This window comes from Somniosus microcephalus, chromosome 2, assembly GCF_052327205.1.
Source record: "Somniosus microcephalus isolate GS21.2 chromosome 2, FLI_Smic_1.0, whole genome shotgun sequence".
NCBI lineage: Eukaryota > Metazoa > Chordata > Chondrichthyes > Squaliformes > Somniosidae > Somniosus > Somniosus microcephalus.
Window position 1 is genome coordinate 197,340,089 of NC_140988.1, and position 27,354 is coordinate 197,367,442.

Here is a 27,354-nt window from a genome sequence, read left to right on the forward strand (position 1 = left end):
GGTAAAGAGAGTGTCCTCGTTGTGGAAAGTGAATGAGAGACAGTCTATGATGAACTCATGAAAGAGTACAACGACCTATTTCAGGGTCTAGGCTGCCTTCCAGGAGAACACAGGATCAGAGTAGATAAAAGTATGCCAACGGTCATACATCCATGCAGAAAAGTTCCGTTTGCTCTTCAAAAGCAACTGAAGGCAGAGTTGGACAGGATGGAAAGCCTGAACGTGATTCAGAAGATAGATGAGCCAACTGAGTGGGTGAGTTCCCTCGTCGTGGTGGACAAAAAGAATGGAGAGCTCAGAATTTGCCTGGATCCAAGAGATCTAAACAGAGCAATAAAGAGAGAGCACTTCAAGCTTCCTACATGTGAGGAAATCATGTCACAGTTTGCAAATGCAAAGTATTTCAGCAAGTTAGATGCATCATCAGGATTTTGGCAGATGAAACTGGACGAGGCAAGTTCAAGACTGTGCACGTTTAACGGTCAATTTGGCAGATACAGATTCCTAAGGTTACCATTTGGCATTGCCTCAGCTCCTGAAGTGTATCACAAAATTATCCATATGACCTATGAGCACCTAGAGGGAGTTGATACATCAATGGATGACATCATAGTATGGGGAACCACGAGAACTGAGCATGACGAGAGACTGAAAAAGGTACTGGAAGCAACAAGGAAAACAAACCTGAAGCTGAATAGAGAGAAATGCCAGCTCGGGGTGACAGAACTGACATTCGTGGGAAGATATCCTTAGCAGTGAGGGCATCAGACCAGATCCCAGAAAGGTGTCCGCCATTGAGAATATGCCAAAGCCACAATGCAAAAAGGATGTGCAGAGGTTTAATGGAATGATCAACTACATGGGTAAATTTATATCCAACCTCTCAGAAAAGATGGCACCACTGAGATGACTAACTGAAAAGAACATAGAATGGGAATGGAATCATGAGCATGAGAAGTCATGGAGCGATCTAAAGAAACTGCTCACAGAGGAACCAGTTCTGAGGTTTTATGACCCAGCGAGACCCATCAAGATATCATCAGATGCATCACAGAGTGGGCTCGGTGCTGTTCTTCTGCAAAAATATGACTACTGGCAAACTATTGCATATGCATCGCGTTCAATGACAGACGCGGAGACGTGATATGCTCAAATAGAAAAGGAGCTGCTCAGCATCACATACGCCTGTGAAAGATTTCACCAGTTTGTGTCAGGACAAGCAATCAGTGTAGAGACTGACCATAAGCCCTTGATTGCATTGTTCCAAAAGCCACTAAATGGGTGTCCGCTTAGAATACAAAGAATGATGATCAGGCTGCAACGCTATACACTGAATGTTGCGTACACCCCGGGTAAACTGATGTATACAGCAGACACGTTGTCCAGAGCTGTTGACCCAAGAGAGCCCGCAAGCACCAAAATGGATGAAAAAGTGAACACCTACGTGGACATGATCACAAGTGCACTGCCCATAGCAGATGCAAAAATGGAGCTCATAAAGACTGAGACAAACAAAGATGAAACACTGAGACGACTGAGGAAAAGCATCTTGGATGGATGGCCCAACATGAAGCAAGACTGCTCACCTGACATGGCAGAGTACTGGAACTGCAGGGCGGAACTATCAGTGGTCGAAGACATCATCTACAATTAAGTAAAATAGTTATCCCAAAGAGTCTGAGAAAAGAGATGCTAAAAAGGATCCCTGGAGGACATCTGGGAATTGAAAAGTGTAAGAAAAGAGCACGAGAGTTGATGTACTGGCCACGAATCAACCAAGATTTGACAAATGTGGTGTCAAACTGCACAATATGCCTGAAATATCGAGCAAGCAATCCAGTAGAACCACTAAAGCCACACCCAGCGCCAGACAGACCTTACCAGAAGGTAGGCGCTGACCTATTCGTATGTCAAGGGAAGGACTATCTTGTAGTCACAGACTATTACTCCCTGTAACCAGAGGTGTGTAGACTGTACACCACCACTGCAGATGCTGTGATAACATGTATGAAAGCCATATTCTCCAGACATGGCATGGCAAGCGAGGTCTTCACAGACAACGGACCCCAGTTTTACAATGCAAGTTACCGACACTTTGCCAAAGAGTGGGACTTTGTCCACACAACGTCAAGTCCTCACTTTCCACAGTCCAATGGACTAGTGGAAAAATTGGTCCAGACAGTGAAAAGACTGATGTACAAGGCAAAAGACAGTGGAACTGACTTCTACCAGAGCATGCTTGTATACCGCACAACGCTGCTCGAGTGTGGTATGTCACCAGCCCAACTCCTTATGGGACGTCTGCTAAGGTCAAACCTACCCATCCCGGAGAACCTCCTGAAAACAAGAGGGGGAGAAAGTGAGGAAGTTCAAAGAACAACAGAAAGTAAAGCAAAAGTACTACTATGACAGAGGAACACAAAACCTACCTGAACTCCACACTGGTGACCAAGTAAGGTTCAAAGACAAAACAAACATATGGACTCAGAAGGGAACTATCCTGAGTGAAGTCCAACCAAGATCATACACCATTCAGACAGATGAGGGTGCTGTTCTGAGAAAAATCGTCAGGATCTTCTCATGGGACCAGCCACAGCAAGTCAAAAGACTGATACTGTTGAACAACCTGATCACACAGCTGAGAAATCATCAGAGGCAACAACTCAGATTCAAGGACAATCAATCAGAAAAACCTCAAGACACATGAAGCCTCCTGAGAGACTCATTGAGCAAGTTTAAGGACTCTTGTTATAGAAGGAAGTAATGTTATCTTATTCTCTCTTCAAGTTATAGTGTATTTACATATTTCATGTGAACACAAAAAACAAGGTTAACTAACCATGATAATGTAAGTTCATTAAGTGTTACAGTTAAAATGCAGAGTAATACAAAGAAAACATGTTGTTAGATAAAAGTAAAATACTTTTGTTTTAAGAAAGGGAGATGTAATGATATCAGCAAATAGTGATGGTATTTGCCTGTTTGATTATGATGCCTTACCAGCATATTTGCCTGATTGATTATTTATGCCTTACCAGCAGAGGGCATGAGAGAGACAAGCAGTTTAGTTTTAGTTTCGCTTTAGATGGATCTCTAAGATGGTGTCTCCTGTAATGCTGTTAACTGAGTTGAACATACTTTAGATTAAAAGACATTGTCTTTCATGAATGGTCGTCATTGAACCCACATAAAAATCGATACGGGGGAAGGGAGGGTGAGGAGGGAGAGGGGGGAAGGGAGGGAGAGAGAGACGAGGGAGAGGGAGGGAGGGAGGGAGAGGGGGGAAGAGAGAGAGAGAGAGAGAGAGAGAGAGAGAGAGAGAGAGAGAGAGAGAGAGTAAAGCAGGGAGAGACAGGCAGACAGAGGGTGATTGAGGGAAAGATTGAGGGGGTGGGATGGGACCACTGTTGTTCACATTTACATTACCGATTTAGAATTAGGAATCAAAACACAATTTCTAAATTAGTGGATGACACCAAATTGTGGGGGGCGCGGGGACAGTCAATACTGGGGAGGAATGCAACAAGTTACAGGAGGACATTGATAAACCTGCAGAACGGGCATATAATTGGCAAATGAAGTTCAACACAGGTATTACATTTTGGTAGGAAGAATAGGGAGGTCAATTAAAGGATGTGAGTCTAGGTGGGATAGAGGAACAAAGGAATCTAGGTGTACAAATGCACAAATCACTAAAAGTTGCAACAATTAAGAACAAGAAATAGGAGCAGGAGTAGGCCATTTGGCCCCTCGAGCCTGCTCCGCCATAAAATGAGAGCATGGCTGATCTGATCTTGGGCAGGCTCCATTTCCGTGTTCGCTCCCCATTATTCAAAAATCTGTCTGTCTATCTTCACCTTAAATATATTCAATGACCCATCCTCCATGGCTTTCTGGGGCAGAGAATTCCACAGATTTATGACCCTCAGAAGAAATTCCTACTAATCTCAGGTTTAAATGGGTGACCCGTTAATCTGAAATTATGGCCCCTAGTTCTAAATTCCCCCATGAGGGGAAACATCTTCTCTGCATCTACCTTATTGAGCCCCCTCAGTATCTTATATGTTTCAATAAGATCACCTATCATTCTTCTAAACTCCAATGAATATAGGCCCAACCTGCTCAACCTTTCTTCATAAGTCAACCCCTTCATCTCAGGAATAAACCTCATGAACCTTCTCTGAACAACCTCCAATTCAAGTATATCCCTCCTTTAATAAGGAGACCAAAACTGTATGCAGTATTCCAGGTGTGGTCTCAACAATACCCTGTACAGTTGTAGCAAGACTTCCCTGCTTTTATACTCCAACCCCCTTGCAATAAAGACCAAAATTCCATTTCCCTCTGATTATTTGCTGTACCTGCGTGCTAACATTTTGTGTTTCATGCACAAGGACCCCCAGGTCTCTGTACTGCAGCATTTTGTAACCTCTCCATTTAAATAATAATTTGCTTTTTTATTTTTCTTACCAAAGTGGATAACCTCACACTTTCCACATTATACTCCAGCCACCAAATGTTTGCCCACTCACTTAGCCTGTCTATATCCCTTTCCAGATTCTTTGGGGGGAGATATTGGGTGAGTAGCGCCACCTGTTAGCGCCTAAAGAGGCAGTCAGTGGCTGTAGCGCCACTGGCTGCGTCTCCGGCGATATTCAGTAGGGGCGCTAATGGTGGCGTTAGGCATTTGCACAGCGCCCCATTCATGATATTTGGTAGTGAACGCCGCAGTTGCACCGCTCGCTACCCGCGCCCAGTTCACGGGGCCTTACTGTGCCAGCAGCGGCGCAAGTTAAGGTGGAGGTGCGGGGTGGCCGCCTGCCAGCACCTCCGTCCCCAGCCTCCTAACCCCCCCCCCCCCGCAGCATTGCCAGCTGTTTCCCGAGAGCCCGGCACTTCTCCTTGGTGCCGGGCTCATTTGCCGGCACTCGCGAGCGAGGATCGCGCTGTTGCAAGCACCTCCCACTTAACAGTGGGAGGAAGGCCTGCAGTACCGCAGTGTGCCGTGCCGCAGCGTGTGGCACTGCGGCACGTTGTGCTGCAATAATCAGTTTCAGCGCCCCAAGAGGGACGCGGAGCGGCTCGAGCCTCGCCCCGTCTCCCTCGAGGGGCACTGAAACTGAACTTCTGGCGATCGGTATCACTCCGATCGCTGCGCTAAATCCTGCACTCAGGCGACTTTTGCGTCACTTTGGTGCCCCAACCCAATTCCTAGGCCTTTGTGTCATAGAAACATAGAAGATAGGAGCAGGAGTAGGCCATTCGGCCCTTCGAGGCTGCTCTGCCATTCAATGAGATCATGGCTGATCATTCAAATTCAGTACCCTGTCTTCTCCCCATATCCCTTGATCCCTTTAGCCTTAAGAAATATATCCAACTTTTTCTTGAATATATTTAATGAACTGGCCTCCACAGCCCTCTGTGGCAGAGAATTCCACAGGTTCACCACTCTCTGGGTGAAGAAAGTCCTCCTCATTTCAGTCCTAAATGTCCTACCCCTTATCCTTAGACTATGACCCCTGGTTCTGGACTCCCCGACCATCAGGAACATCCTTCCAGCATCTAGTCTGTCCAGGCCTGACATAATTTTATAGGTTTCGATGAGATCCCCTCTCATTCTTCTAAACTCCTGTGAGTATAAGCCCAGTGAGTATAAGCCCAATCGACACAATCTCTCCTCATACGTCATCCCTGCCATCCCAGGTATCAGCCTGGTGAATCTTCGCTGCACTCCTTCCATGGGAAGAACGTCCTTCCTCAGATAAGGCGACCAAAACTGCACAAAATACTCAAGGTGCGGTCTCACCAAGGCCCTGTACAACTGTAGCAAGACATTCTTGTTCCTGTACTCGAACCCTCTTGCTACGAAGGCCAACATACCATTTGCCTTCTTAACCGCCTGCTGCACCTGCATGCTTACCTTCAGCGACTGGTGCTGAAGAACACCCAGGGCTCTTTGCACTTCCCCTTCTCCCAACCTATTGCCATTCAAATAATAATGTGCCTTCCTGTTTTTGCCACCAAAGTGGATAACCTCACATTTATCCACATTATAGTGCATTTGCCATGCTTCTGCCCAATCACCTAACCTGTCCAAATCGTACTGGAGTTTCATGACATCCTCCTCGCAGCATACCCTCCCACCCAGCTTTGTGTCGTCTGCAAATTTGGAGATATTACATCCAATTCCCTTGTCCAGATCATTAATATATAGTGAACAGCTGGGGTCCTAAGACCGATCCTTGTGGTCCCCCATAAGTCACTGCCTGCCACTTGGAAAATGACCCATTTATTCCAACTCTTTGCTTTCTGTCCACCAACCAGTTCTCTATCCAAGACAATACCTTGCCCCCAATCCCATGTGCCTTAATTTTGCATGCTAATCTCTTATGCGGGACCTTATCGAAAGCCTTCTGAAGGTCCAAATACACCACATCCACTGGTTCTCCCTTATCTATTTTACCAGTTACATCCTCAAAAAATTCCAGTGGATTAGTCAAGCATGATTTACCTTTTGTAAATCCATGTTGACTTTGTCCGATCCTGTCACTGCTTTCCAAGTGCTCTGCTATTACATCTTTTATAATGGACTCTAGCATTTTCCCCACTACCGATGTAAGGCTTACCGGTCTATTATTCCCCGCTTTTTCTCTGCCAACTTTTTTGAATAGTGGGGTAACATTAGCTACCCTCCAATCCATGGGTACTGTTCCAGAGTCTATCGAGTTCTGGAAGATGGCCAGCAATGCATCTACTATTTCTAGGGCCACTTCCTTAAGTACCCTGGGATGTAGATTATCACGCCCTGGGGATTTATCGGCCTTCAGTCCCATCAATTTTCCTAACACTATTTCCCTACAAATACTGATTTCTTTCAGTTCCACCCTTTCATCAGACCTTATGTTCCCCGATATTTCTGGGAGGTTATTTGTGTCCTCCTTTGTGAAGACAGAACCAAAATATGTATTTAGCTGGTCTGCCATTTCTTTGTTCCCCATTATAAATTCCCCCGATTCTGACTGCAAGGGACCTATGCTTGACTTCACCAATCTTTTTCTCTTCACATATCTATAAAAGCTTTTACAGTCAGTTTTTATGTTACCTGCAAGCTTACTCTCATTCTATTTTCCCTTTCTTAATTAATCCCTTTGTCCTCCTTTGCTGAATCCTGAACTGCTCCCAATCCTCAGGATTATTGCTTTTTCTGGCCAATTTGTATGTCCTCTCCTTGGATCTTATGCTATCCCTAATTTCCCTTGTTAGCCATGGTTGAGTCACCTTTTGTTTTATTTTTATGCCAAACTGGGATGAACAACTTCTGTAGTTCATCCATTCGGTCTTTGAATGCTTGCCATTGCCTATCCACCATCACCCCTTTGAGTGCCATTCCCCAATCAATCCTACCCAACTCGCTCCTCAGACCATCGTAGTTTCCGTTATTTAAATTGAGGACCCTTGTTTCAGATTCAACTACTTCATTCTCCATCTTAATGAAGAATTCGATCATATTATGATCACTCCAACCCAAGGGGCCTCGTACAACAAGATTGCTAATTAATCCTTTCTCATTACATAATACCCAGTCTAAGATGGCCTGATCTCTGGTTGGTTCCTCGACATTGGTCCAGGAAACCATCCTGTATACACTCCAGGAATTCCTCCTCCTCAGTATTGTTACCAATTTGGTTAGCCCAATCTATATGTAGATTAAAGTCACCCATGATGACTGCTGTGCCCTTATTGCACGTTTTTTTAAATTTCCCTTTTAATGCCATCCCCAACCTCCGCCTTACTGTTTGGAGGTCTATATAACACTCCCACTAATGTTTTTTTCCCTTAGTATTTCTCAATTCTACCCATACAGATTCCACATCATCAGAGCTAATATCCTTCATTACAATTGTGTTAATCCCTTCTTTAACCAGTAATGCTACCCACCTCCCTGTCCTTTTTGCCTATCTTTCCTGAATATCGAATACCCCTGGATGTTGAGTTCCCAGTCTTGGCCATCCTTGAGCCACATTTCCGTAATCCCAACCAAATCATATTCGTTTACCTCTATTTGCACAGCCAATTCATCCACCTTATTACAAATGCTCCTCGCATTAAGACACAAAGCATTCAGGCTTGTTTTTTTAACGCTCTTAGACCTATTAGAATTATTATTTACTGTGGCCATGTTTGATTTAAACTGTTGATTTCTCTGACTGCCACTTTTGTTTTTCTCCTTCCTATCTTTTGCTTTTATCCTGGTTTCCCTTTCCTCTGTCTCCCTGCTGAGGTTCCCAACCCCCTTCCATTTTAGTTTAAACCCTCCCCCACAGCGCTAGCAAACAAACCCCCTAGCACATCGATTCCAGCCCTGCCCAGGTACAGACCGTCTGGTTTGAACTGGTCCCACCTCCCCCAGAACTGGTTCCAATGTCCCAGGAACTTGAATCCCTCCCCCTGGCACCATTCCTCTAGCCACGTATTCATCTGAAGTAGCCTTCTATTTCTACTCTGACTAGCACGTGGCACTGGTAGCAATCCTGAGATTACTACGTTTGAGGTCCTGTTTTTTTAATTTACCTCCTAACTCCCTATGTTCCGCTTTTAGGACCTCATCCCACTTTTTACCTACATCGTTGGTGCCTATATACACCACGACAACTGGCTGTTCACCCTCCCCTTCCAAGATGTTCTGCAGACGCTCAGAGACATCCTTGACCCTTGCACCAGGGAGGCAACACACCATCCTGGAGTCTCGTTTGCGGCCGCAGAAACGCCTATCTATTCCCCTTACAATTGAATCCCCTATTACTATAGCTCTACCACTCTTTTTCCTCCCATTCTGTGCAGCAGAGCCACCCCTGGTGCCAGGAAGTTGTCTGCTGCTGCCTTCCTCTGATAAGCCATCCCCCCTCAACAGTACTCAAAGTGGTGTATCTGTTGGAGAGGGTGATGGCCACAGGGGTCCCCTGCACTACCTGCCTGCGCCTAGTACTCTGCCTGTTGGTCACCTGTTCCCTTTCTTTCTGTCCAACTTCTACCTGTGGTGTGTCCAACTCCCTAAACGTGCTTTTCACGATGTCCCGAGCATCGTGAACGCTCCAGTATGCATCCAATTGCAGCTCCAGCACCGCAATGCGGTCTGTCAGTAGCTGCAGCTGGGAGCACTTCCTGCACACATAGTTGTCAGAGACACAGGAAGTGTCCCGGAGTTCCCACATATCGCAGGAGGAGCAGATCACGGGGCCGGGCTGTCCTACCCTGATTTACCCTTTAATTAATTGTTTAAATTAAATCAATCAATCCCACTAATTACACTACTGTTCAATAGTTTTACCAACAGCCCCCGCTACACCAGAGAGACCTTAGAAACAATAAACCAGAGTAAAGTTTAAAAAAGAGAGAAATACTCACCAACCAATCACTTACCTGCTACCTGCTGATGTCACACTTTGATTACTTTTTACCTCTCTCCCCTGCTGCTGAATTGGTCGGGCCTCGCTGCTGCCACCGCTTTTAAGCTCTGCCGATGCTGCTCTCTCCCAGGTCCAGGTCCAGGCTCTGTGGTCGGGCCTCGCTGCTGCCATCGCTTTTAAGCTCTGCCAATGCTGCTCTCTCCCAGGTCCAGGCTCTGTCTCCTCTTCACAACTTGCTTTCCCACCTATCTTTGTATCATTAGCAAATTTAGCTACATTACACTCGATCCCTTCATCCAAGTCATCAATATAGATTGTAATTAGTTGAGGCCCCAGCACTGATCCCTGTGGCACCCCACTAGTTACCATTTGCCAAACTGAAAATTATCCATTTATCCCGACTCTGTTTTCTTTTAGTTAGCCAATCCTCTATTCATGCTAATATATTACCCCCAACCCCGTGAGCTCTTATTTTGTGCAGTATCCTTTTATATGGCACCTTATCGAATGCCTTCTGGAAATCCAAATACACCACATCCACTGGTTCTCCTTTATCCACGCTGCTCGTTACATCCTCAAAGAACTGCAGCAAATTTGTCAAACATGATCTCCCATTCATAAAACCATACTGACTCTGCTTGACTGTATTATGATTTTCTAAATGTCCTGCTATTGCTTCCTTAATAATAGACTCCAGCATTATCCCAATGACAGATGTTAGGCTAACTGGTCTATAGTTTCCAGCTTTCTATCTCCCTCCCTTCTTAAATAGGGGCATTACATTTGCGGTTTTCCTGGGACCTTTCCAGAATCCAGGTAATGTTGGTAGATTGCAACCAATGCATCCACTATCTCTGCAGCCACTTCTTTGAAGACTCTAGGATGCAGGCCATCTGGTCCAGGGGACTTGTCCACCTTCCATTATTTTACTGAGTACTTTTCTTTAATGATAGTGATTGTTTTAAGTTCCCCCCTCCCTATAGCCCCTTGATGATGTATTATTGGGATGGTTTTAGTGTCTTCTACCGTGCAGACTGATACAAAATATTTGCACAAAGTCTCAGCCATTTCCTTGTTCCCCATTATTAATTCCCCAGTCTTATCTTCTAAAGGGACCAACATTTAACTTTAGCTACTCTCTTCCTTTTTATATACCTGTAGCAGTTCTTACTATCTGTTTTTATATTTCTTGCTAGTTTCCTCTCATAATCCATCTTCTCCCTCTATTATTTTTTTTTAAGTCGTCCTTTGCTGGTTTTTGAAAATTTCCCAATCCTCTGGCCTTCCATTAATCTTGGCAACATTGTTTGCCTTTGTTTTCAATTTGATACCATCCTTTACTTCCTTAGTTAGTCACGAATGATTCTCTATCCTCAAAGTCTTTCCTTCTCACTGGAATATATTTTTGTTGAGAGTTATGCATTTAAGGGGAGGCTAGACAAGCATGATTGGTTGGGCCAAGTGGCCTGTTTCTGTGCCGTATATCCTATGTAAGCCACTGATGGTGGAGGTTTCTAATGCCAAGTTTGGGGGGGGGGGGGGGCGGGGGGGGGGGGGGGGAGGAGAGAGTGATACTTCCAGAATCAGTAGTAATCCAGGGAGTGTCGCTGATTATACCCGGTCTAAAACAGGTGATAGTACACAGATCTATTAAGATGGTCCCCATAGTTACAAAATACCTCTCCCAGTGGCAGTCAATTTCACCATCACCCTCAATTTATTTGCCAGTGGATCCTTCCAGTCTGCAGTAGGAGACATAGCTAACATCTGTAAGATTCGCAAAATTTCTGCATTTCCCCGAAGGCTGTTATTAATAAACGGGACCCTGCGTGGACAGTTTAAATTAAAAAGGGTACCCAAGATGGCGTCCGTGCCTCGTGGCAGAAAGCCTGTGGGATTTTGAAATGGATTCTGCAATGCAGACAGCTTGGGAGAAATCGAAACTAAGGTGCAGGTTTTCTGTGAAGAGAAACTTTGTATTTTGGAACCAGACAGGACTCTGAATTATGCATTAGACCAAATTGGAGACAAAAATCTAAATTCAGTTTAGGCCTATGGCTAAGGCCATCAAACAGTCTGCATATATTATCAGAAACAGATCAACACAGTCATCGAGGCTGGACAAGCCCATCAAGGAACCTTCAGGACAATACAGTCAATTATCGGGCCGGTAGATGTGATTACTGGCCATCTAAAAACCAGTTAGTATGAATTGCTACCATTATTTTAAACTAGCCCACCAAAATTAAAACAAAGAACTAACCTGATTTGGCATGCAGATAAGGGTTTTCGATGAAGGTATAATTGAAGGCCCCGGGTAGCATTGGGGGGTTGTTTGTTCGCGTGGAGAGTTCGTGAGTTGGTGTCCAAGATTGTCAGGTGCGTTCGTTGGTTGGTGTGCTGGTGTTGCTCCTCAGCCCCTTGCCCTCGTGGCTGCTGCTCTTTCCCCGACCCGCGCTTACCCCCTGGCCTTTGCCCGTGCCCTTTTCCCACTCCATCTGGAATTGCCCCGGCACCAGGTCGGGCAGACACAGACAATTGAGGCCAGGCGAGGTGGGACGCGATGAGGGGAGGAGGGAAGACCACCGAGGGGCAGACTGGCTGAAGAAGACCAAACGAGGGGAGGCTTCGAATCATCGGGCCTTCAGCCTCGGCTGACCTTCGAATATCTGCACACCAACTCAAACTGGCGACTGCCGACGAAGAATCATCCCTGCAAGGTAAAGTACCCAAACAGAGATTTTAAACTTTGGGGTACGTGAACCTGGACAATGCCCTTGCAGCGCCCGAAAACCACGTGACGACGGCAGTCTCCAGAGAGCACCAAGAACGAACCCCACCACAGTTTTGAGTCTAACAATCCTATTGATTGGTGAGCATGAAGTTCTGACCCCTCATAGCTTAATCTAGTTAGGTATAGGAGGTGGAATAAGGATAAGGGGATTGTTAAGATAGTTGTTTTCCCTCGATGTACCGTGTGTTCCCCATTCCCTGTATAAGTATATAAGTATTACTATGATTCTCTTGTAATTTTTGCCTGTAGAAGTGTACACTAGTAATTCTTTTCCATAAGATTGTGTCAAGTTTTCCTCTTCAATAAAATCTTGGTTTTGTTTGCATCCAACTATCTGTCTACTCGAGTCTTCTCTGTACCGCCGCCTTGTACCCAAGTCCGGTGTCTAGAACCCAGGGGCGTGGGAGCAACTCGAACCGCTCACAAAACAGTCAGAGGCATAACTGGCTGGGTGCATGGATGCGCCAAACACCAGCACCCGCCAGCCCCTACAGAAATGGTGACCATGGCAGGACACCGGCAACAAGGTTGCGATACAGTAGACAATGGTTCGGATGAGCGAACCGTGATGGAGGAAAGGATTTCTGATTATGTGTTTAGCAAGGTGAATATCACTAAGAAGTGGATCACCACTCTGTTAAGGGCTGGGCGTCCGATAGATGCAGCAGCTAAGTGGACAGAGGGAAAGGAACACAAGAAGTCCTTAGAGAAGGCAGTTTGGCTGATGTGCTTTAAAAAGCAGGTCCAGCTCTTGGACAGGCTCGTTGCAGCACAGGCAGTCGAGTTAAGGGAGTCAGCCCTGGAAATCCGGGATAAGGCTCTCGCAGGGGAAGAGTTATTAGTAGCTTTGCAGGCTTTGAACCAAGAGAGAGTACATTTAGTAGGAGAACACAAGGCCCAGTTGGAATACCTACAGTGCCAAATCACCGAGGCCAACGGAAATGAGTCAAGGTTGCGGGAGAAACATGCCCGCTTGGCAAGGCAGATCAGGGAACAGGGGTTTGAGGAGGCAGACCATGGCCCCTGTAAAGAGAGGATAGAGAATCTGAGCTGGGCCCTCCGGAGAGCAAAAGGCATGGTGTGCCTCATGAGCCCAAAGACAGGCCAGGCAGGTTTTATGGGGAACGAGGGGAGGACAGTTCCAACATCACTGGTGGTGCCTAGGGACGACCCAATTGAGAGAGGGGAGACCTCATGGCCACGACCCGTAGCGCCAAGTTTCAGCGAGGTTTGGCAGCAAGGGGGGGGGGGGGCGGTGGAATCAGTGGTGGAACCCGAAGTGGAGCCAGAGGTGGAGGCGGAGGTAGAGCAACCCCCGCCAGAGAGGCAGGAGCCAGGACCGATGTGCCCAGCATGGCATCGGAGGTTCGGCCCACCCGCCAAAGGCAACATTGAGGAACCTCTCCAAAACCAGTTCGTATTACCTTTTAACACCCAACAGCTCAGGGTTATGGTCAACCATATCCCGAAGCTTTCTGCCAAGGGAGACCCCTCGATCCACTTCAGGGAAATAGAGCAGACCACCAGCGTCAATGACTGCGATGACGCTAAGGCGGCCAAAATGCTGCTATTCTCCCTGGAGAGTAATCTCCTCCAATCCCTCTCTGATGAGTGTAAAAGGGGGCAGAGCTGGTATGAGGAGCTTAGAGATGCAATTCTGGAGGCCATGGGGATGGATGAGGGAAGTCCCTTCTCCCGCGTGGAGAAGATGACCCAGCTTTCTGGGGAAACCCCGCAGGCTTTTGCGGACCGGCTGTGGCCAGTGTACCGGAAGGCTTGCCCGGGGACGCCGGGCCGGGCGTTCCTGAATGGGGATTCCCTCACGCATTGGCTCCGTTGTCTGGTGGGGAACAGCTTGCCACAGGTCCGGGCCAAGCCAGAAGCCTGGTTCGATCCCAAAGATCCCCAGACCACAGAGCTCACAGTAATTAGGCAGCTCACTCTGGCCTATAAAAACGGTAGGGGAACCGATGCACACCCACCAAAAGGGAAGGTGCATGAGGTAAAACCAGGAGTGCAGAGTAGAAAGGAATGGCATCAGGAAGGGAGTAACCCCCCCCCAACACAAACGCCAATTGTTACGGGTGCGGGAGGGACAGTCACTGGCAGAAGGAGTGCTAAAACCCTTGGAAAGATAACAAGGGAATGAATTCCACAGCCCTAGCCCAAAGGCCGGGGGCAGGAATCACTCCCACAGAGATTGAGTCATTTTTGGACGCAATGCAGTCGTTTCTGACTAGCCAGGGGAGAGTAGCAGCCGCTACCAGTGCTCTGACCCCCATCAGCCCCATCCAACCCACAGCCGGTGACTAGAACCAGCGCAGCCTGTCGACCTGTGTCCCTTTGAAAACAACAAGGGGAGCAGGCCCTGTGTTAAGAAGCAGGTGAAGACAGTGGAGGGGAGATATTCGGTGGACACTGGAGCTTCCAGCACGGTGGTCCATTCGGAAGACCCGACCAATCCACCCAGGTCTAACGAGGCCCCATTTAGCCTAATGGGAGCCACAGGGAATGAGCAGGCTGGGGAAATGGTCAAACCTTTGGCCATAGTTTTGGGATCCCTCCCTACCACGTGGGAGGGTGACCAAGGGACCCACGAGGTGGTCGAGCAGAGGGCCAGGGAAGGAGATTTAAGGGATCCCTGTAGAGCAGGCCCGGTAGCCGCAGGGTGACCAAGGGACCCACGAGGTGGTCGAGCAGAGGGCCAGGGAAGGAGATTTAAGGGATCCCTGTAGAGCAGGCCCGGTAGCCGCAGTTCGGGACAAGGGAGGCACATAGGGGGTAGCTTTGGCCCTGGAACTAAAGCAGGCCCAGGTCAAGGATCCCATCTGTAAGGCCGTCCTGGTGGGGAAAGAGAACAGGGAGCCACTAGAAGGTCCGTTCAGGGCAGGGTGCGAGCATTCAGCACAGGTTTTAAAACAGGCCACTGGTTACATCAACCAGTGTAAGCTGTTTACACCTGAAAGGGGAAAGCAGCCAGTTGGAAAAGGGTCAGAGGATAAAGATCCTCAGCCCGCAGCAGGAGCGAGTTCACAGACTGCACAGGCAGGCGCTATGGCTTGCTTGAAGGGAGGGACCATCCCGCCCATCGGTTGGGACACTCCCATGGGGATCCAGACGAGGGGGAGGGACTTGAGGGCGAAAACCCCACCCCAACCCAGGTGTAGAGAGGGAGGGACCCGAGGTCGAAAACCCTGCCCCGGACCCAGCCATGGGACCTGGGGGTGGAGACTCTCAGCAGCAGGCTGCGAAAAGTTAGCTGCCCCCAGCCCAGGTTCGGGAGGGGTCAAGCCTGGGGTAGCAGCGGTTCGGGTAAAAGGCCCAGCGGCCAAGACAGCCCCACCCGCCAAAGCCCCCAGAAGGTCCCCATCCGAGAAAGCCATGGTCACCAGCCCTCCAGTTACCAAGGGCCGCCCCTCGAGCCAGGGAGAGGTCCAAGGAGAGAGGTCCTCAGCCAGCAGCCATGGGCTGCAGGAGACCAACAGTGAAGGATGGTGCGGTCACGCCGGGGGTAGTGGCGAGCCGCAGTCCGACCAGGAATTAGCCTGGCCGCCAGGAGACGGGCGGCAGATGTACATAGTTTTGGTTTAAGTTTAAGTTTTAAGTAAGGTGTAATTATTTAACTGAAGTTTGGGTGTTTATTGTTGTGTATGTAATATGTGTGCTACTTTGAACCTATGGACAGGACTGCACTACTTGTTGGGCGTAGTGATACGCAGTACCACTCCTGGCCATAGGGGTATAAATAGTACTGTGGGTACTGATCCCCCTCAGTTCCCGCCTGTGGGCATGAAGTAAAGACCTATGTATAGTCCCTACCTCCAACCAGTAAAGACCTGTTTGAGTTATACGTTTAAGTCTTTGTGTTAATTGTTCAATACAATACACATACTTAACACTGGCGACGAGTCGGTTCGAACCCTGCGGCAGTTATTCCACAGCGGCTTCGTCCAAAGACAGGACGTTGAAGAGAGGTTCCAATCCTCAACACCCCACTGAAAACTGAAGGGCAGCAGAAATCCTGACAGCTTCCAGCGACTGGAAGCGACAGGCATTAGGACCCTGAAACCTCCATCAACGACTGAAAACGGGAGGACAGAAGACATCCTGCAGCTTTTTCAACCTCGGTGGTGGGTAAGCCAAGCAGCGTTGGCTGCAAAGACAGGGCTGGGGGAAGTCGGAGGTAGAAGGGCAATCGATCGAAATCCCTGATAAGGGCCGCACTCGGGCTGGAAGGCGCAGCGTCGGCAGACACTGAGGGCACGAGCGGGTAAGCCAGAGCCCGGGAGGGAGCGAGCAAGAGCCGCCGAGCGGGTGAGCCAGAGGCCGGGAGCCGCTTCAAGCGGGAGGCGCTTAGCGGGCCAGCGATCGCACCGGTGATAAGGGCTGAGAACCGTTTCGGGCGGGCGGCACACCAGCGATCGCACAGGAGATAAGAGCCGCAGTCGGGCTGAAAGTCAGCGACGAGAAGCGCGGGAAAACCGCCATTGAAGTGGGCGGGGAGAGCGAGAAGCGCGGGAAAGCCGCCATTTTTCGCGGGAAAACCGCTGGGGAAGAAGGCAGAAGCGGGAAAACCGCCATTTTGTGGGCGGAGGACGACGGCAAGAGCGGGAAGCCGCCATCTTGGATAACAGTAAAAAAAAAATCTGAGAAATTGCAAATCTGATAAAGTACTACAATGCCTAAACACGGGAATATTAGCAACTTTGATAGTGACATCGAAGATTGGGCCATATATGTTGAACGAGTTAAAAATTATTGTAAGGCCAATAAAATTCGTGAGGCTGATAAAGCACTAACATTATTAAATTTAATGGGTGCGAAGACATACGGGCAATTGAAACACCTGTTATCACCAGATGAACCGGCGGATAAGACGTTCGATGAGATTGTTACTGTCCTGAAAGATCATCTAAACCCCACGCCGCTGATGCTAGCGGAACGATTTAAATTTTACGACAGAAGGCAGCTACAGCATGAAAGCAATGCTGATTATTTGCTGGAATTGCGTAAATTAGCGAAATATTGCCAGTTTCGAACGGGCCTGACAGATGCACTACGAGACAAATTTGTGTGTGGTTTATTTAAACAGGATACACAAAAGCGACTGCTCGAGGAGAATGAGCTGACGCTTGAGAAGGCGGTCACTATGGCAGCAGCACACGAAGCCGCAGCGAGAGGCACGGCAGTAATGCAGCTACGGTCACCGGAGCTCAGTGCACACAAGTTGGGTGTGAGTTCTGGCAAATGTTATCGTTGTGGAAAGACAACGCATGATCAGAACCAGTGTTGGTTTAAAAACCAAGAATGTAGAACTTGTGGTAGGCTTGGACATATAGCTAGAGTATGCAGGTCAGGGAAGAAGACCAGCAACAAGAAGTCACCGCAAGGGAAATACGCAAAGGTACACAAGGTGGCCGAACAGGAGTCCGATTCAGACGCTAGCAGTAATGAACTGGCTAGCTTAAGCTGTAATGAACTGGCTAGCTTAAGAGTACTCAATGCTGGTAAGGGTGCAGACCTCCAGACAATTTGGGTCACTCTTCAGATAGAAGGAGTCCAAGTAAAACTGGAATTGGACACTGGATCGGCATTGACGGTCATAAATAAGAAAGATTACGGAAAGTTATTCCAACATATTCCCCTACAGGATACGGGGATTATATTGAAAACATACACGGGGCAAAGAGTGTACCCCATCGGGAAAATAGAGGTTGCAGTGGTCCACAAGGGCGAAGACAGTCAAATAATGGACTTATATGTGATATCTGAAGGAGGTCCTCCACTACTAGGACGGGAGTGGATTAGGAAAATGAATATGGACTGGCATTTCCTACAAACAATAACGAGTGAGAACTCGGTGAAGATAGTCGGCCCAGACTCTGGAACGGATGATGGTAAGCCCAACTCAGGTGCAAAAGACAAAGTTTCAGCACAGAATTCCACTGAGCAACAACAACATAGTTTAACTGTGGATTCTGAGTCTGGCAAGTCTACTGATGTGCCCATTTCTGAGGGACACCGGGCTCGAACTCAACTCCATTTCAAACTACAACAGCAATTAGAACAAATGCTTCGCCGTTTTGAGCAAGAGTTGAATGCAACGAAAGAGTTCTTTGATATAGAGTTGGAGAATCTGGAAAGACAACAGAAGCAGCTGATGGAGAAAATGGAGCAGGAGCACACAAAACGTCTGATGTCAGAGGAGTTAACGGTCAGCCAACTCCTGCATATGCTGAAGGACAGGACTCTGAAATGGGAAAAACTTGAACATGAACTTCAATATTCAAACGAAAGGGGTTCGGAGCTCTCAAAGGTTATTGGAAGAGCTGAGGTGGCAACACAGACTGAGATGACTGCAACAGAGCAGCCCTTGGATGCCAAAAGTACGCTGACTCACGTCAACGTAGAACAACAGACCGCTGAAACAGCTGCTCCGGTAGAGGGATTGCATAGTCCGATCAATCAATCTCCAAAGGAAGTTGAAGTATTAAAATCACAAATGAGGTCACTAGTAAACGACTTGCTGAAAGCCCAGAAAAAGCTGGATGCAGAGGTACACATGAAGAAGTCTCTTCAGGAAAGATGTCTGGATTTGGAACAAGAGCTGGCTAACGTCCAGCTGGGTATGGAGGAAATAGACGACCCTCTCACTGGTCTAGCTCAGGACGACACCGAATATTACGATGTCCTGTCCTGCCCAGCTTGTAACTTCGACTCCCAAAGTGCAGAAATCATGGAGGAGCACCAAAAGTCTACGGAACATCGGGAGAAGCTGGCTCTACGACGGAAACAGGAGGAAGAGAAGGAGGAACTGCGCATGCAGCTGGCAGCTGTGGCAGCTGACAATGGAGCCCAGAGAGTCTCCAAGAGGCAGAAAAGGAAAAGTAAAAACAGATGACCCATCTGAACCATTATCACCTCTACCAGATCACACACGTGGTCCCTCCGAACGGAGCCAATTCAGTTCGGAAGTTCAAACTGTTAAATCCATGGAAGGACTATTGAATGAGTCACTCCAGCAACGTGAACCGACTCCACCACAGAGATTGAATCTGTGAACTGTTTTCCGCAGAGACTGAATCTGTGATCTGTTTTGACATGAAGTTATCTATGTATCTATGTTATTCTGTTATGTAAACCTGAAGTTATATATGTATATATGTTATTACGTTATGTTAAATGGGGAGATGACTGTAAAGCTAGGAAGGGAGGAATGTTGTGTATGTAATATGTGTGCTACTTTGAACCTATGGACAGGACTGCACTACTTGTTGGGCGTAGTGATACACAGTACCACTCCTGGCCATAGGGGTATAAATAGTACTGTGGGTACTGATCCCCCTCAGTTCCCGCCTGTGGGCATGAAGTAAAGACCTATGTATAGTCCCTACCTCCAACCAGTAAAGACCTGTTTGAGTTATACGTTTAAGTCTTTGTGTTAATTGTTCAATACAATACACATACTTAACATTTATAATTTAGGTTAAATAAGGTGATGGGTAGTTTTATGTAAGTAGTCTGTTAAGAGCGTATATTTGGGTCGAGGTCGCAGGACCCGACCATGACTCACCAAGCCAGAGAATCTCTTTGGGACCTGGCTGCATGTTTTTACATCTTTTTGCAGAAAGATTTTCGGGATGGAATCGACTGCACCCATGTGGCTTTGCTGGCTCCGTATAACAATCTTGAGATCTTCCTTAACTGCTTCAGATGGCCTTGCAGGATGACCTCAAGAGGCTCTGGAAATAAAAGGCCCAGCTGTAGACTGCACCATCTCGGCATGGGTGGCAGCAATCTGGGCTAGCTGGTTGACAGGCAGCGGCAAGGACTATGGCGGAGTGGCAGTAGTGGGATTAGGAATGCTGTCATCCTGAGAGGAGAGCAGGATCTTTCTCCACAGATCCGCTGCCACTCCCCCAGGGCAGCGTTTCAGCATTCCTAGCAATCTGGTGGAGGAAAGATTGCTGGCCTGCTGCAATAACCTGCAAGACCCGTTCGACACTCATAAACCCAGCCACGATGACAGCAGTCTGAGCTTGGGTGGCAGGTAGGCGAGACTCCATGAGAACAGTCTGATGTTGCTTGGCAGCAATCTGAGACTGCAGGACAGCGGTCTGTGCTCCTGCTGCAGCACAAAGATGTTGGGTTGCTTCCGCCTGTGCTGCAATGGCAGCCCTAACATTGCCCATCTCACACATCATCATGACGATAGCATAATACTGCAGATGCTGGAAATCCAAAACAACAACAGAAACTGCTGGAAAAACTCAGCAGGCCAGGCAACATCTGTGGAGAGAGAAATAGAAGGGTTCTGTAGAAGGGTTTCGACTTGAAATGTTGATTCTTTCTCTCTCCACGGATGTTCCCTGGCCTGCTGAGTCTTTCCAGCATTTTCTGTTGTTATTACACACACCATCATGCCTGGGTTGACACGGTATCTCCGGGAGTTTTCCATCATTTCCAGCCTGGAAATCCTGGTCTCCAAGCTCTGCACATAGCCCTGTGCAATGTTGGAGCCGGACTCCTCCATGCTCCTTGACATTGCCAAAAGGCTCTCTAGCAGGCTTGCCATTGCACCTAACAATTCGGTGTGCATGCCCATCACCCTTCTTCTGAAGGTCGTCCCATCGAGGTCATCATCTGAGTTGTATGCATTAGAACTTGCACAAGAACTCGCCCTCTGGGGAGCTGGCACCTGACCTACCCTATATCCTTGGCCTTGCTGCATCCCACTCGTGCCCGGTGCCTCACCCTGTGCAGATCCCGCCTCTACACTACCATCTAAATTAGGCACAGTGCCAGTTTCTGTGCTGGTGTCTGCGAGTGACAGATGCAGTGATGCGGTGTCTTGCTCTTCACCCCCCCTCGCTCCCCACTATTGCCTTGGGGACAGGCTGAGCTGCTGCTTGTTCTTCATTATCTGAAAGCAGAAAGGCACAAGGGTCGGGTTATGGTGAGGGGAGCAGGGCGGTGGGGGGGATGCAGGTGAAAGCAAGATATGCATACCTACAGCATCAGCAGCTTGTAAGTGAGAAGAGATTGTAGGATGAGGGGCAAGTGGGATGCAAGAAGGAGGATTAGGAATGACAATACTGTTGTTGTCCCTAAGGGGTTGAACCTCACCGTTTGCCACGGCCTGTACGATCCAATGCCCAAAACTCTCTCCTCCAGCTGGCTGAGGGCCTGTATGTCAGCCTGCCCCCTGCCTGTCTGCCACTGTTCTCGGCGATTATGCATGACCGTGGCCTGCAAGAGAAAGGGAATTGTGTAAGTGAGTGTAGTGCAATTTGTTTGGGTGATGTGCCTACCATAGTTGAATAGCTGTCAGTGTGTGCAATGTGTGAGATGTGCGTGTGAGTGTTGCAGCATTGGTAAGGTTGTGAGAGTGAAGTGAAGCTATGATTGTGAGGTTTGAGTGGCGACAGGTAGAGATTGGTGGTAGGTGAGTGGTGGGGGTGTGGTGCATTGAGCAGTGTGTGAGGGTTGTGGTGCAGATGTTGGGATATGGCATTTGCTGAAGCCTTCACTCACCTTGACCTGCTGTGTGAGGTCATTAAACTTCTTGTAGAAAAAATAAAGTGATTATAACCATAAGGCTCAATTCGTTACTACTTAAGTGAACAATGGTAGGTTGTTTAAAACAAAAGATGCTGATGACCAAGCACTTCCTTTCTCCTGCTGACTCCTATAGGTGTCTAATAAGGTAAAGAGCACAGCACTTACCCTTTTTAGGTGAAGTCCTCAGAGAATTTACAGAATAAGTGTTGATAGAGTGTTGGTGAAATCTTGACAAAGTGTCTCAGAAAGTCTCCCATTGTAATTCAAAAGTCCTCTTCAAGCCTCCAACAGCAATTGAACAGTAAAAGATGATACCCTTAAGTAGCACTCAAAATCCTCTGCAACAACTATTTTAATCCCAATCATTTGGTCCCTGTTAGGAAAGGGCATTAGGTTAATCGCTTGCCATGAAAATGCCATGCAACCTCATTAATGAGCACCAGCAGGCAATTTAAGTGGCAATTAGCTGCTTAATGAGCCTCCCAGCAGCCGTTCCAATGCAAGCTTCAACTCCTTTACCAAAATGGTGTCTTGCGCTAAATGCAGGCTAAACTGGCGTTTCAGAATAAGACACCATCTTGGCCACCTCAGAGGCTCTTTAGCGCCTAAGGTATCCAGGGAAAATCGCGCCCGTGTGTCTTAGTGAGGATTCTTCATTCTGAGTGGTAGAGGAGACACGCTGTTGCTTGCTCTGTTCACACAGATCCCCTGTAGAGGGCGCCACGCTGAACTGGATCTCTAAATACCGTGGGCCGGATATTCCAATCCGTATGGGTGAGTACGCGCTGTGGACTCACCCGCAGGGACATCGGAAATGCCAGTTTCAGGCATGCACTGCGCATATGCTGGAAACTGGCATTTCCAATCTGTAAAGAAAGCTCTTGACAGATCCTCCGGCTGCCCGGGAGCAGGGCATCTGCGGGTGGATAGTTCCGCTTTTTGGAGACCCTCTGTTAAGTCTGTGTGTCCCAGTTATGCTTATTATAAATCACTGGACACAGACCACAAGAGTAACTTTTAACAGGTCTTTACTATTCGGAGGTCAGGGCTGAACTGCCCAGCAAATCCCTACACAACGTTTATATACCGGTGTGGTCACCACCGGTATTACAGTATACAGCAGCCAAGAGAAAGTAGTACATCTCTTAAGGTAGTTCTCTTAAGGTGGAACAGGTTACATACACCACACCCTCCACCCGCAGAAAACACTTACAATTCTTGCGCCTGGTAAAAGCAGGCATAAGGCCTATTTTTAGCCCTGATAAAACTTGAATTATTTTTTTCAAAAATGTAAAGTTTTCTTTAAAATAGTTAATTTATTCTACTTTCAATTCATTTTAAAAATGTGATTTTTTAAAAAATGTATTTAAAGTTTTACTATGTTTTGGGGTGATTTCCATTCATATATTTGACAGGTCTTCCTGTCAAATGTATGAAGGGAGATTCCCTTCTTTGATTGGCTCCCCATGGCCCACGTGATCCCAGGGATGCTGTGAACTACCTGCGCCTCTGGGATACGTGGGCCCTGCGCACTGGCAGTTTGGAGAGACCCAGCATCGGAATTGTGCGCGTCCCAGGAGCCCTCAGGTAAGGGCGCAGATTTTTCCACACCGCAGTCCTCCGCCCGTGAGAGGCCTGCGATCGGAATATCTGGGCCCGTAAGTTGCCACTCAAAAGCCCACAAAACGTCTGTGGGCAGTTGTAAGCGTAATGAACGGCGAGCGCTGCTCCGTCACCGCTGACCGCAAAATCCGCGTCATTGTGTTAATTACTTCCATTTTAACAGGATTTAAAGCAGCTGAGAAAGCAGAATCTGTGATGTCAGTGAGATTGTCACATAAGTTATGGCAACAGGAAACTTAAAGCATGAGTGCAACATTAAATCTATTACTGAACATGTGGAGTAGGATGAGCAGGAACAGCATAAAACCATAGACTTGGAGGTTCAAAGGCACTACCCAAGAGTACTATGTATATATCAGCTGCCATGACCTCAGTGATACTAGTGGGTCAAGAAAGGCACAGTCGTTGACCTGTGTCAGCTTCCGCAGCAAGGAGCAGCATCCAGGGAATCCTATCAGTAGGTCACAAAGGTAACAGACGCCATCTTGCAGCATGGTTCTGCTTCTACATTATTTCACATAGAAATTACAGCACAGATACAGGCCATTCAGCCCAATTGGCCTATGCAGGAGTTTATGCTCCACATGAACCTCCTCCCACCCTACTTCATCTAACCCTATGAGCAGCATGTTGCAGCAGTTGGACCAGTGAACATGTGAGTAATTCAATATTACAATAGGTGTGATTACATTGGCTGCTCTGTTTTGCATTAGTGCAAATATATCAGCTGAGAATTTCCTCCAAGGATGAAATCTGGAAATTATACCCAAAAATGAGCCAATTCCCATGTTAAGTTATGTTCATGCTTCCTGAATCTCATTAGAATACATCCAAATGTAATATGGCCACAAATCAATGTAAACAATTGGGACCCAAGGCAAGTGGCAAACTCACACCATGGCCGGAATTTTCTGTACCTGAGCGGGTCGGGTGTGGGCGGTCGGCATGGCGGGTCGCGACCCTGTTGTTGCTTCCATCCCACTGCAGAAATCGACTTTACAAGAATGGGGCCTATTAAGCCCACCCTGCGTGTTACCCGGCCCAATTAAATGGTGCGGGTCTGACGACATCATCCATGAAGCATTTCCAGCTGGGATATTTAAAGGTGCCATGGCCACATTGCATTTGAAGGTTCATCTAGGAGTATGCAGTCACTGCACTGGAGGTTTTCATTGCTCGAAACAGTTGAGAGATGGCTGCACAGAGGCAGAGGGCTGCACCCATGCTCTCCGATGACTCTGTCCATATGCTTCTTCCCTTCCAATGGGTGGAAGAGACCTCCCCAGGAAACAAAAAGAGCCTGGATCCAAATAGCAGAGGAGGTGAACAGCAGGGATATGGTGAAGAGGACCTGGGTGCAGTGCTGCAGACGCTTCAATTATCTCATTATATCTGGAAAGGTGAGTTCAAAGCCACAATCAACTTCATCCTACTGTGCCTCTCATCACATCCCCATCACTCTGCCTTCCCTACCCTACTCCTGCATATCCTTACTCACACCAACATAACTTGCATGTCCACCCATCCCTCTCTCTCTATCTACATTATCACATCCCCATCTGAATACCCACCCCTCACACTCAGCCTCATTCTAATGCAATCATACCAACTAACAACACACAAGGAGGCCACTTGGCATTGCCACCCCACTCCATCATAGTCTCCCTTTTAAATGTAACTCATCCATTCCTTATACTCATTCCCTCACTCTCATTCAACCTTCTCTTCTTTCCCTCCTTACAGGAGAATAAAGCACACAATAAGAGGGAGAGGGAGAGAAAATGAGGTGGGCCTCCATCATTTGACACCCTCACAACATCAGAGGAGGCGGTGTTGGAAGTATCAGGAGTGGCTGAGCATCTGGAGGTGGGGACAGAGAGAGGGGGACATCTCAGCAACCTGGTGACAGAATTACATCTCATACAGCTATATGGTACACATCAGTCACTCACATGGGGGCTGATGTAATCAGCCATTGAATGGTCATCATGTGCATAATGGTTTCTGTACCCATTCTTCATATGGCATATCTAACTCATCTCTTAACTCTCTCACAGGTCCATCAAGAATAGCCCCCCCCCCCCAAAACTGTCCTGGAGAAAGAGCAAGACAACTCCTCAGAGGAGCCTCCAGCCTCTGAGGGCGCACCATCACCAGACATGAGCGCACCCAGCACCAGCGCCGATACACACACCTCGGTGGGTGCCACATGAGATAGAGTAGTGTTGTCACCGGGAGTCTCAAAACTCACAAGTGAGCAAGAGCAGGTGGTGTTGACAGGGACAGCAGTGGAGACACCTCGCCAGAGGGCACAGGATGGTCCTAGCTTTGCTCAGCTGTATGCAGACACTGAGGTTCGGGGCCATCCAGAAAGAGGGTGATCCTGGAGGTGCAGGAAGAAGTGCAGGAGGCTCTGGCAGGTTTTGCAACTGCGATGTCTGCAAATGTTCAGAGAATGGGGGAGTCCATCTCCAACATGAGCACCACCGTGTCACAGGCGATGGTGACTGTAGGCCCCTCCATGGATAGGATGGCCACATGAATGGAGCAGCTGATGTGCCACTCACAGGAGCACGTGGACTCTATGGAGAATAGATGGATTTCTATGGAGAATAAAATGCAATCTATGGAGCATAGATGGCAGAGGCTCATAGGCCTCCTGTCTAGGAGGGATGTTAGCATAGGTGTGGGGCCTCATGGCCCCACTGATGTGCAGCAAGGTGCTCTCCAGCTCCTTGCTAGAAGGGAAGTGTGGGTGGCCCATGAGGGAGATGACAGTGAAAGGGAAGTGGGGGCTCCTCTCAAAGTGCTTACACTTCTCTACCATTTCCACCCCCTCAGTCAGAGCCCCAGATGGCTCCTCGGATCGCGATGACCAAGTCTGCCCCTGCACTGTCGCAGGAGGAGCAGACTTTGGCAGGGCCACTACAGGCTCCAAAACCCAAAGGACGTTCGCCAAGAGTGACAGGGCAGTGAGCAGGCTGTCTCAACCTCTGCTGAAGCCACTGGGGTAGCATCTCGTAGAAGCACGTGGAAGAGAAAGATGACACACAAGCAGATTCACAAGGGTAGCCACTTGGGTGTTTTAGTTAATGTTAATGGCAAGTTTCCGTTAATGTATTGGCAACCAATAAAATCTTTATTTTCACAACTTTCCAGTCTTGGACACATTCGTGTGCATCTTTGGAAGTGGCTTAGTGAGTTGCAGTGAATGGTGAGATATAACGTTACCTCCAGCAATGGTGGTCCATGTGAAAGGAATGACTTGGTTGTTATAGGGATCCTTTATGGTGTTGTTGTGGGGTGGTGCCAACCTGGCGCAGCATGTGGCAGCCATATGGGTGTACTGCGTAAAGTTAATTAAATCTCGACATGGTGAGGCCATTCTTGGCCTCCTGGGCAGCAATGTGCTCGGGTGCTGGTGGGATCTGTCCCACAGCTTCTCCTCATCTTCCAGCTGATGCTCCTCCTCCTCTGAAGAGGCTGTGCGCTCAGAGCCTTGCTCCTCATGCAGCGCTAATTCTCACTGCTGTGCTATGTTGTGCAGGGCACAGCAGACCATGATGATTCTGGAGACCCTGGCTGGTGCATACTGAAGGGTTCCTCCAGATCTCTCAAAGCATCTGAAGCACATTTTCAGCATGCCTTTTGTCTGCTCTATGACACATCTGGTGGAAATGTGGCTTTCATTGAATCTCTCCTGGGCCTCAGAAGTTTGCCTCCTCAAGGGTGCCATGAGCCACATATTCAGTGGATAGCCCTTGTCCCCAAGCAGCCAGCTAGAAAGTCTGTTTGGAAGAGTGAAGTGCTGAGGGAGGGTGGACTAGTGAAGGACAAAAGAGACATGGCAGCTGCCATGGAATTTGGCACACTCATGCATGTTGATCTTCCTATGCATGCAGACCAGCTTCACATTGAGGGAGTAGAATCCCTTGTAGTTGACAAATACTCCTGGGTTATGATGGCATG

At 48.0% G+C, this 27,354-nt stretch overlaps 1 protein-coding gene across 1 annotated transcript in view; it reads right to left on the reverse strand.

The window, feature by feature from the left end:
* LOC147123177 (uncharacterized) overlaps positions 1–27,354 on the reverse strand; it is a 140,034-nt gene that overhangs the window by 107,074 nt on the left and 5,606 nt on the right. The window contains exon 2 of the mRNA XM_085965538.1: positions 21,328–21,450. Coding sequence (XP_085821664.1) covers positions 21,328–21,450 — 123 coding nt within the window. The remainder of the gene's footprint in view (positions 1–21,327; positions 21,451–27,354) is intronic.